The sequence below is a fragment of the Oncorhynchus nerka genome, linkage group LG17, assembly GCF_034236695.1.
Source record: "Oncorhynchus nerka isolate Pitt River linkage group LG17, Oner_Uvic_2.0, whole genome shotgun sequence".
Lineage (NCBI taxonomy): Eukaryota > Metazoa > Chordata > Actinopteri > Salmoniformes > Salmonidae > Oncorhynchus > Oncorhynchus nerka.
Genome location: NC_088412.1, coordinates 31,226,099 through 31,238,099, shown reverse-complemented (window position 1 = coordinate 31,238,099; position 12,001 = coordinate 31,226,099). Strand labels below are relative to the sequence as shown.

At 42.2% G+C, this 12,001-nt stretch overlaps 2 protein-coding genes across 2 annotated transcripts; both read left to right on the top strand.

Annotated features, from left to right (window-relative positions):
* The first annotated feature begins 1,653 nt into the window (after nucleotides 1-1,653).
* On the top strand, nucleotides 1,654-3,649 carry jun (Jun proto-oncogene, AP-1 transcription factor subunit). The gene is given in 3 exon segments (XM_029687016.2): nucleotides 1,654-1,915; nucleotides 2,044-2,666; nucleotides 2,669-3,649. Coding segments are annotated over 2 exon segments (960 nt in total). The 5' UTR covers nucleotides 1,654-1,915; nucleotides 2,044-2,047; the 3' UTR covers nucleotides 3,010-3,649.
* Nucleotides 3,650-4,603: 954 nt separating this feature from the next.
* caiap (CARD- and ANK-containing Inflammasome Adaptor Protein) lies at nucleotides 4,604-9,430 on the top strand. The gene is given in 8 exon segments (XM_065002798.1): nucleotides 4,604-4,651; nucleotides 8,027-8,233; nucleotides 8,295-8,551; nucleotides 8,553-8,837; nucleotides 9,089-9,184; nucleotides 9,186-9,236; nucleotides 9,320-9,360; nucleotides 9,363-9,430. Coding segments are annotated over 8 exon segments (1,053 nt in total).
* The last annotated feature ends 2,571 nt before the right edge of the window (nucleotides 9,431-12,001 follow it).

Below are 12,001 nucleotides of genomic sequence, written 5' to 3'. Positions count from 1 at the left end.
TACTCCTGTATAAATAAATAAATAAATAAATAATACTTTTAACAGAGAGCTTGACTTTGCCACAGATGGTCATTAGCTTCTTTAAAAAAAATAGCTGTGGGATTGTTTCAAATCACAAATGCATAGGCCTATGCGTATTTGGGAAGCAAGTCATTTGGGCAGCGCGCGTGGCAATAGGCCTAGCTGATTATTAAGACGGGGCTGTCAGTGAAAAGCGTCTAAAATGAGTGAAGATAATGTGTCTTGAGTATAATTAATGTTGAGACAAGAAGAGGGGGGGGCGAAGATATGGCCGTCTCTCCAGAATGCTTGCACTCAGCTCTCCGGAATGTGCTCAGCTGTCTCCCGACAACTCTTGCACATGCATTGTTTCATTGTTTTTCATAACCATCATTTAGTAGTTTTGTCAATATAGTTGAGGGACAGGTGAGCCTGACTTGATACAATGCTGCACTTCACTAGTGATAGCTCGAGTCCAGACAGATAGAAAAGGCAGACAGGCACTGTAGAGAGATTAATGCAATTGAAAGAACCATCCTTTTAAATCAGGATATGTTATAATATTTTTATTTGCCGGCTTTAGGTCTATGTATTTTACTTAGTTGACATTAGAAGTTAAAGCCTATATTGCATTGGCCTATATGCGAACTCTGAGTTCATTGCGCTCATTTCTTTAGCCACCAATGGATCAAGGTGTATCAATGTGTCCATATGGCAGAGGCTGGTGCACTTTCTTGCATTAGGTGAATTTTAACTTTAAGATTCGTATCATTTCAATTCAGATTTTTATGATTAAGCACATGACAATACTTTTGAGAAAGGAAAGCCTTATTATTGAAATGAAACTATTCCATGAAAATGCGCATCTAGAAATAATCATAACAGGCACCCAGATAGGTGGAAATGGTAGGAAAAATTGTAAGCTTCCCCAAACTTGAAATTCACGAGCTGCCTATGGTCTTAATTATAACACCCATTAACAAAATTATTGCACATAGGAGGTCCCGTGAATTAAAACGTCCCGCCTATAGAAATCAAATGCCCGTCCAACTGATGAGTTCTGGTTCCGGCCCTGGGCTATTCATTCAATCAAACAAACAATGACATTCATCTAGACAATTTTTCAAACACATTATGTGTATGGATCATAAAACAGTAGCCAATTATCTCTGGGCTGATCATGCAACGTTTCTGGAGGCAGAGGAAGTCGGTCTAACAGAAATTCATTTGAATCTCAATTCAAAACATACATTTTCTGTGGAATAATATGCTACATAATGCAGCATAGACCTATACATTTAAATTGGAAAACATGAATTGAGAGTACACAGTCGTATCCCGCAACTACAATCTTGAAGCGGAGTGCTAAGCCGGGAACCAGATATTCAAAAACAATACGTCATCCCACAATGCATCGCGCTTCATCTCCTCACTCTATTACCTCATCCCATCAGCCACCGCGAGACTGAGAATCTTCTGGGTGGTCGTCTAGGCAACACGCCTGATCTGAAACATTAGAGAACGCCCTGCAAATCGCCAGCAGCCAATGGGAGAGTGCGGAGGTGACATCATGTCTATTTTTAGAGACGGTGGCTGCAGATAAGCTTTGCCTCCACGCTGGAAGAGTCAGTATACACACAGAGCCAGAGTGGTGTACTGTGAGCAGGGGAGCTGTAGCAAGTTATAGCACCTAGAGCGTCTCATTCTGAGACCGTTTAAAACGGTGAACAAAAGTGAAAGAAGGACTTTGAAGAATGTATACATCGTTCTGAAAATAGCGCTGCAGCTGAATATTGTATTTGTTTGCGCGGTAGGCTACAAGCAGGAGTGCAAGTTGTTACATTTGTGTAGCGGCACGCTTCTATTCCAGAAACTCTTGTTTCGGCTTCGGAGGTTATAAGGATTTCCCGACCTAGTAAGAAACTTTTCTCCGAGTTGTACTACTGAAAGAAGGAGAGAGGGCAGAAACATACTTCTCTGTCAGTGTGAGTAGCCTACGAGAGAACTTTCTAACATAGTTTTTGGTTTATATTCTATGTCTAGAAAGATGGAAACTACCTTCTATGATGACTCGCTCAACTCTTTCTCCCAGCATGAGAAACCGGACTACGGATACAACCCCAAAGCACTGAAACACAGCATGACACTGAACTTGGCCGACCCAACCAGCACACTCAAACCTCACCTCCGGGCTAAAGCCAGCGACATCCTCACCTCCCCTGACGTGCAGCTCCTCAAACTGGCCTCCCCAGAGTTGGAGCGGCTCATCATCCAGTCTAGCAACGGCCTGATCACCACCACACCTACCCCGACGCAGTTCCTCTGCCCAAGGAACGTAACCGATGAGCAGGAGGGCTTTGCCGAGGGATTTGTTAGAGCACTGGCGGAGCTCCATCATCAACACGTCTTACCCAATGCACCCGGGGTCCCAGTCACATCCGCTGGGCAGACAAGTATCAACAACCAAACAATACTCCCACCTGTTTCCGCCTTGACCGGGAGCAGTGTTTATAACAACAACATGACCATGCGCTCTGAGTCGCCTGTCTACGAAGACCTGAACACGATCACCACCAACTCAGCCCTGGGTTACACCACCTCAGCCCCAGCTATGAGCTTTCCCTCTGCCCCGCCACAGCTGCCAGTCTATGGGCAGCAGTCTCACCCCACCCCAGGCTCACTGCCCTGAAAGAGGAGCCCCAGACGGTGCCTGAGATGCCTGGGGAGACCCCCCCTCTCTCCCCCATCGATATGGAGAATCAGGAGAGGATCAAAGCCGAGAGGAAGCGCATGAGGAACCGCGTCGCCGCCTCCAAGTGCAGGAAGCGGAAGCTGGAGCGCATCTCCCGGCTGGAGGACAAGGTGAAGAACCTGAAGACTCAGAACTCCGACCTGGCTTCCACAGCAAACATGCTGAGGGAACAGGTCGCCCAGCTCAAACAGAAGGTGATGAACCATGTCAACAGCGGCTGTCAACTCATGCTTACGCAGCAGCTCCAGACCTTCTGAGGAGGAAAGGTCACTTGGAGAAGAATAGAGAGAAAGATTTTGAACGAAAAGGACAAATCGTTTATAATTAATTGTCTGGCTGTGTCTTCGTGGCATTGTGACAGGGTGAACGGGACAGTAACAGCACGAGACTGGCGGGAGGGGACCGGGGCTGGTTGCCTCTTACTAGGTGCCTAGCAGGACACTGTTGCACGGAGGAGTTGGGGCTCGGGACAGAGCAGAGCACGCGATAAACATCGCTGGTGCACTAGAGAGAAAGAAACAGCAACAAATAGGAGAAATGGATGTTTTGGTTCGTGTTTTTAATTGACTTGAAATTTGTTGGCTTTGACTAAGCTGTGCTTTTACGCATTGACCTTCTGTGTAATTCAGTATTAGAAGAAAGACAAAGTGCAGTAGAGAATTTAAAACTGCCTGGAGCCAAAGGAGAGGGTGTGTACTCTAAACAGATTACAAAAAGCTGCCCAACTTCTGACTTACAATGTACTTTTTATTCTTAGTTATATTGAGGTAGAACAAACATTTCAAGAGTTAATTGTTTTTTTTCCAAATGTTTTTTAATGGGGTTCAATGTTATCTGTATATAAGATCAACCTGGAGTACTTACATTTACTATTTGTAATAAATAAATAAAAATACAGTATCAGTTTATGTTCATTTTATGAGCACTTCAGAAACAAATAGATATTTAAGAAATGTAATAAACAATCTGAACTGAATACAATGCCTCTTGTGTTCTCTGTGCGTGCATGTGTGAGTGGGTGTGTGTGCACTAAAACACTTCCAACATCTTGAGAGCAGCCAGTTCTCTGTACCTGAAGGGAGTGCCTTATTGATCCTGAGGATATTGATTGAGTTTCATTCGTGATTGAGTCAATGGCCCTTCTAGCTCACTACATCACACTATTTAGAAACTGCTGTTCCAGGGTCAGATGTGTAGTCATCCCCTAATGGTTAAAATGGCCCTCCAGTCTCCTTTTCACCTCATTCAACACCTAATTATACTTAACAAAAGGCACATCTCAGTAGGTGGTCAAGAAGGTAAGACATTGCACAAGTAGGCGGAGGGCTTTCTTTTGTTCCCTATTTCTCCTCTATTATTCGTCAAGCAAGGGGGAGGCTGACATCACAGACTCCCATCAGACCAAATCATTGAATGCCCAACTTGAAGTTTGCAGTTGTGTAAAAAAAAAAAAAAACGATTTTACTCGACCATATTTTTTACTCTTAAGTGTGTGTACTTTACTGTATACTTGGAATATTGCTTTTCAACAGTAAAAAAAAAAATTGCTGAAGAAAGTCTTTAAGGTAAGGATTTGCACTTGAGTATTCTGAAGTCTGGGTCAACTTGTACAGCAGGGATGTAGGCCTGTAGTTTCTTATTTTTTTATTTTACCTTTATTTAACTAGGTAAGTCAGTTAAGAACAAATTCTTATTTTCAATGACGGCCTAGGAACAGTGGGTTAACTGCCTGTTCAGGGGCAGAACGACAGATTTGTACCTTGTCAGCTCGGGGGTTTGAACTTGCAACCTTCCGGTTACTAGCCCAACGCTCTAACCACTAGGCTACCCTGCCGCCCCGTAGTGTATATCATGCAACAGATGCTCCACCCTATGCCTCGAGTCTCACCATCTAACAAGGTAAAACTAACACAGATACTGTATGTCGTAAAGTGGCCTACATTCACAGGCCTCAAGGGCATGCTTGACACACTGCTATGGCTCAGGAAACTATCAAGTCAATTATTATTGAATTACTCAATCGTGATCATTTATAAGTTATTTATAAAGTACTTTTTTAATGAATTTCAGCCAAAGTGTTCAGTAAGTTAATAGCACAGCTGAACAGTGTATTGTGTCTACTTAACTTCCTGTTACCCCCGTCATCAAACATGATCACTGTAAACAACACAAGAGCAATAAACAACAGGAAGAAACATGCTAACTAATGTAATCAAACTTGAGTAAAAGCCTATGGCTACATTATATCCAGACATGTTATATTGAGGTGTGGGCACTGGGCAGAGTCATCACATCGTAATAACTAAGAGAATAATCATAATATTTGATTAACTATTCAGCTAGTCAAAATGAGGATTTATATGGTCAAGGACAGCCAATGAGCACCTGCTAATACAGAAACTGTAAAGAAAACGTGCACGTACAGCAGAATGTCTGATTTCCTGTAGGACTCTGAAATATTCTCTAGAGGGCGACATTATCCATGAGATGAGCAGAGTTGAAACCTCAAGCTCTCCAGAGGCCAGGCTCTAGTTTATTACTGGTGGTCAAAAAGACCATGTTCAGGAGGACAATACAGAACAAAACAAATTACGTTTATATTACAAAAGTACTCATAGAGGAACATAATCTGATGCCCAAGAAACAAGTAGTTGTTCGCTACTTAAAATATATGTTCCCTGTAATTAGAACTATATAGAAGACACAGTATTGGCACAATGTACAACAAATGTATTGCAAAGTAGGTCAAACTCAGATCTTAAAACCCACGTAAAAAATACAGTCACTGTTCAGAGTTTATTATGTAGGCTACTTAAAAATCAAATTGATAAAGAACCACTGAGAACAGTCTTCTGGAAGAACATTGATCCTGTATTTTAATTAGATAAACAGACATAATAATTTACACAATATTCAAGTGGGTCAGAGTCTCAAACAGATTTCTATCAGTGTGCAAATCTCCTTTGATCTGAATGCCTTAACTTTGCAAAACATGACATCATACCGGAACTTATCTGACCATATAAGGACAGAAAAAGGTCGGAAGACCCTACGTCATCTCACCTGAGAGTACGCGGTTTTACCGGAAGTGGAGCTCGCTCACTAATCTTTAGCAATTGACAGACCAAAGCACTTCTGCTCAGAAGCGTGCGCTGTACTTGAATTAGCGTTCACTGCCCGTTGTCCTCCAAGGTTGTTTGTTTGTTCAAAGAAAAATAACTTAAGATCTTGCCAAAACAGTAGCTCTAATCATTGTGATAGATGGTGCCATGATATAATGCAATATTCAGCAGAATAAAATATAGTCTGCATAGCCACTGTATAGACTCAAACCATATTTAAAACGATGGGCTCTATTTTAACAAACCTAACACAATGGTAAACCTCAGCTCAGGTGTTAGCGTTATATGTTCAGGGGTGTGTCAGAAACATTTTGCCTATCTTCACTATCACAATTATTGGTGCACTTGCTGGCGTTGTCGCGAAAGGGCTTGTTGTCGATGACTAACAAGTTGTGGGTGTCTCGAGGCTTGGCTCATCCCTGGCCAATCAGAACGTGCTCCATGGCGAAATATGTGGTTGCTTCAATTTGTGTATTTATGCTATTTTATCTATTGCCTTGGCATCAATTCCAATGTTAGTCCTTTATAGTTTGTTAAATGGCATACAGAAACGAAATAACAAAATGTTGATCTATCTTTGCTAAATGAGTTAACTTGAACCCATTTGCAGTCCACATTGGCATGAACATGCTCAGCCATAATGCAATTTACAGTAGGCCTAGCCCCTATATCAGTGTGAATGATATTGAAGTCATATATTACTTTGAACAAACATTGTTAATAAGCAAGATTAATTAATGATAAGGCCTAAAAGGAGAACGAAGACAACAACTTGTTTCACTTCACATGTACCATACTTTCTCCTCGTGGGCATATAATATTAAAACAACTCAGACTATGGAGGGTTTCATGCATATCCAAACTTTTCGCAGTAGCTGGATAAAGATCCATTATAAATAGAAAGGGAGAATGTTCACTCATCATTATACTGCTCCCAAATAGACCTGTTTTATGAACAGAATCGGAATCATTTTAGAGTTCAGATCACATTCCCACAACTCCAGAAGTTGCATTGCACTGGCGCTGTGGAACTGGTAACCATAAAGCCAGGAAGGTGAATCATAATAATAAGATTGGTTGTAAAATAAAATAAAAATGAAACATAAAACAAGCAATCGTTTTTTTTTACAAAAACAACAGCAACAACAACAAATACATGTAAAATGTAATAATATCATAACATCGACAGAATAAAAAGGCACGCATTGCTGTTGAACCAGCCTTCGTTATAGTAGGCCCAACGGGAAGGTTTGGGTTTTGAACATATGAAACGGAAAACAAGCAATTGTTACAGGTTACAGATATCTTCTAAATACTCGGTTCACCTGTATTCACCGAAGATCTCATCTCTCGTTGCATGATGGGCATGGACACGTAGCCTACTGTACATCATGGAGTTTTTGTTTTTTGCAAACGTCCAAAACAGGACCTGGCTAAAATAATGAGGGCCTGCCCACAACGCACAAACAAAAAGGGAATCACTGTTTCCTCTCAAACGTTATATTCGAACAAAGCTTCGGTGATTAAGATTTATTTCCAAGCGGTTTCGGGAGCCAAACCCTTTATCGAAATTCTTGACTTCACGATTGCATTGGGCAGGACAACAAAAAAGCCTTCATTCAGAGGAGGCTATGCTTGTTTGTTAACCAAATAAAACGAAATGGGGGAAAAAAACGTTAGTTTTTTAATGTTTCTAAATACAAAGTATACAGGCACCAAAAGCACATTTAGGCTACTCTTGTTCCATGCGCATATGGACAGTGTGCGTCACAGCTGGATGTCAAAATTCATGCCACAACCAACTGCTTTACCGCTAAAACCAGCTTTTGTTGGTCTTATATATCCCTATCAGCGCTGCCTGAAATTGCAATTTTGGATCATGTTTTTAAGGACACACATAAAATACTTAAACTGTTGCATCTGAGCTGAAATAAGACAGGTAAATGTCCGAAACTGGCATTACGCTGGAAAATGCCAGTGCGCCAGTTACAACAAGCTGAAAACTGCGTTTTACACTAGCGCCACCTTACCGCTAGCCAAAAATAGAGCCCTATATGTTTTAGGTTATATCTTGGATGGTCCATCCTTGCATCCATAGCTCTGCCTATGAATTGGAAAGTGGTTACATTTCTCCAGACCCACCAAAACATAGGCGAGAACCGCTTTATTATTGTTTAACTTCTTCCACCCATGTTTGATGCTAACCGAACCAGTACTGTACCAGCGAATGAAAGACTATATGGGGGGCATGAACGAGAGGGTACGGGACACATGGATACCGCTGATTGGCTAACTATTGGAGAGAGACAAATTGGATAAGAGTATGCAAGACACTGTCACTCAAAGTATTCCTCAAGCGGTGAGTACTAAAGACAGCAAAAGATTGAAGATTAGAAAGGAGGAAAAACTCACTCCCTCAGATGGTAAAACAGGAGCCTAGAACTACACAACTCAAACCAGGAATCATATTCGAAGCTGCAGGAAAGCTCTTGCTATTGGAGGACCTTTTAAACGCCACCAACGTCAATGCCATACATTTAGCCAATGGGATACTGTTACAAGTTGCTACCAAACACGGGCAGCTATCAATCATCAAGCTCCTCTTCCGCTGTGGGGCCATGCTGGACGTGAGGGACGGCGAGGGTTGGACACCCCTGCACAGGGAAGCCTTCAGTGGCTAAGGTAGCCAGGGCCCTAATCAAGGCTGGGGCCCCCATCTACGCCCTGGATAAACACTCTATGACTGCCCTCCACCTGGCTGCCAAGAATGACCACCTTAGTATAGACAAAGCCCTAGTGGAGGAAGAGAGAGAAGGAACCAGCAAGAGCTCAAACAATCTGACCCAGACTCAAGGGTCATTCCTCCATCTTGCAGCCAGGGAAGATGACTAGAAGATGGTTGAGGTACTCCTCCAGAGTGGGGCCCCTGTGGATAACCATAAGATAACGCCCTATTCCATGTGGTCAGCCGAGGATTTGAGAGAAACACAACCGTCACCCTGAAGGCAAGAGCCACAGTCGACCACACGATCATAGACACAGCAGTCTAGCTCAATCGTGGGTCTATTCTCTGGTGCTTGGTATGTACGGTTTACGACTGTGTTATGTTTTGGTTCTAAAGTGAACCTATTAAAACACATTAGGCTTGTCCAAACAGAACTGAACTTCTGATACTGATATTATAAACAACAGGGCATGCTCAAGGTGCTCTGAGTGTGTACACCCTTGTTTCTGCTCTGTTCTCTGCTGTGAGGAAGAACCTGGATGGGGTTGTAACTGCTCTGGTGGACAGTGGGGAAGATGTCGACATGTGTGCACACTCTGCTGATGTCAGCTGACCTGGGACACACTGAGACATTCAGGTAACTGACAATATACTATAAATGTGATGCTTTTTAGAAGTCATTTTTATGGTGTTTGTTCCTTAATGTTTCATATTTTTCAGAGTGCTAGCTGCCAAACAGTCCAGTGTGGGTGCTACCCTCCCAACCTCTCCTCAGCCCAACACCTGGCTAGCCAGAGTGGGAGTGAGGTCATAACCCAGACCCTGCTGTAGATGGGCTCAGACCAACACCCCAGGGCCTAAAGCCAATGCCAACATAACAAGTCTACTATAGTGGGATTACAGCTAAAAGCAGGAGCTCAGGTATTAAAACATTTCCATTTGATATGAGGACATAATGAAAATGTGTTACTGTATCGCAGTGGCGACCCGTCATTAAGGGCAGAGCCCCACCTGTTTAGCTAAAAAATAAATAAATACATACATACATACATACATACATACAGTGGGGCAAAAAAGTATTTAGTCAGCCACCAGTTGTGCAAGTTCTCCCACTTAAAAAGATGAGAGGCCTGTAATTTTCATCATAGGTACACTTCAACTATGACAGACAAAATTAGAAAAAAAATCCAGAAAATCACAGGATTTTTAATGAATTTATTTGCAAATTATGGTGGAAAATAAGTATTTGGTCACCTACAAACAAGCAAGATTTCTGGCTCTCACAGACCTGTAACTTCTTCTTTAAGAGGCTCCTCTGTCCTCCACTCGTTACCTGTATTAATGGCACCTGTTTGAACTTGTTATCAGTATAAAAGACACCTGTCCACAACTTCAAACAGTCACACTCAAAACTCCACTATGGCCAAGACAAAAGAGCTGTCAAAGGACACCAGAAACAAAATTGTAGACCTGCACCAGGCTGGGAAGACTGAATCTGCAATAGGTAAGCAGCTTGGTTTGAAGAAATCAACTGTGGGAGCAATTATTAGGAAATGGAAGACATACAAGACCACTGATAATCTCCCTCGATTTGGGGTTCCACGCAAGATCTCACCCCGTGGGGTCAAAATGATCACAAGAACGGTGAGCAAAAATCCCAGAACCACACAGGGGGACCTAGTGAATGACCTGCAGAGAGCTGGGACCAAAGTAACAAAGCCTACCATCAGTAACACACTACGCCGCCAGGGACTCAAATCCTGCAGTGCCAGACGTGTCCCCCTGCTTAAGCCAGTACATGTCCAGGCCCGTCTGAAGTTTGCTAGAGAGCATTTGGATGATCCAGAAGAAGATTGGGAGAATGTCATATGGTCAGATGAAACCAAAATATAACTTTTTGGTAAAAACTCAACTCGTCGTGTTTGGAGGACAAAGAATGCTGAGTTGCATCCAAAGCACACCATACCTACTGTGAAGCATGGGGGTGGAAACATCATGCTTTGGGGCTGTTTTTCTGCAAAGGGACCAGGACGACTGATCCGTGTAAAGGAAAGAATGAATGGGGCCATGTATCGTGAGATTTTGAGTGAAAACCTCCTTCCATCAGCAAGGGCATTGAAGATGAAATGTGGCTGGGTCTTTCAGCAAGACAATGATCCCAAACACACCGCCCGGCCAACGAAGGAGTGGCTTCGTAAGAAGCATTTCAAGGTCTTGGAGTGGCCCAGCCAGTCTCCAGATCTCAACCGCATAGAAAATCTTTGGAGGGAGTTGATAGTCCGTGTTGCTCAGCAACAGCCCCAAAACATCACTGCTCTAGAGGAGATCTGCATGGAGGAATGGGCCAAAATACCAGCAACAGTGTGTGAAAACCTTGTGAAGACTTACAGAAAACGTTTGACCTCTGTCATTGCCAACAAAGCGTATATAACAAAGTATTGAGATAAACTTTTTTATTGACCAAATACTTATTTTCCACCATAATTTGCAAAAAAATCATTAAAAATCCTACAATGTGATTTTTATTTTTTTTTTTAAATTCTCATTTTGTCTGTCATAGTTGAAGTGTACCTATGATGAAAATTACAGGCCTCTCTCATCTTTTCAAGTGAGAGAACTTGCACAATTGGTGGCTGACTAAATACTTTTTGCCCCACTGTACATACATACATACTAGAGGTCGACCGATTAATTAGGGCAGATTTCAAGTTTTCATAACAATTGGAAATCTGTATTTTTTGACACAGATTTGGCCAATCTTTTTTTTTATACACCTTTATTTAATCTTTATTTAACTAGGCAAGTCAGTTAAGAACACATTCTTATTTGCAATGACGGCCTAGGAACGGTGGGTTAACTGCCTCGTTCAGGGGCAGAATGACAGATTTTACCTTGTCAGCTCGGGGGATTCAATCTTGCAACCTTACAGTTAACTAGTCCAACGCTCTAACCACCTGCCTCTCATTGCACTCCACGAGGAGCCTGCCTGTTACGCGAATGCAGTAAGCCAAGGTAAGTTGCTAGCTAGCATTAAACTTATCTTATAAAAAACAATCAATCAATCATAATCACTAGTTAACTACACATGGTTGATGATATTACTAGTTTATCTAGCGTGTCCTGCGTTGCATATAATCGATGTGGTGCGGATCGTTGCTCCAATGTGTACCTAACCATAAATATCAATGCCTTTCTTAAAATCAATATACAGAAGTATATCTTTTTAAACCTGCATATTTAGCTAAAATAAATCCAGGTTAGCAGGCAATATTAACCAGGTGAAATTGTGTCACTTCTCTTGCGTTCATTGCACGCAGAGTAGGTGTATATGCAACAGTTTGTGCCGCCTAATTTGCCAGAATTGTACGTAATTCTGACATAAACATTGAAGAACGGTTCCGT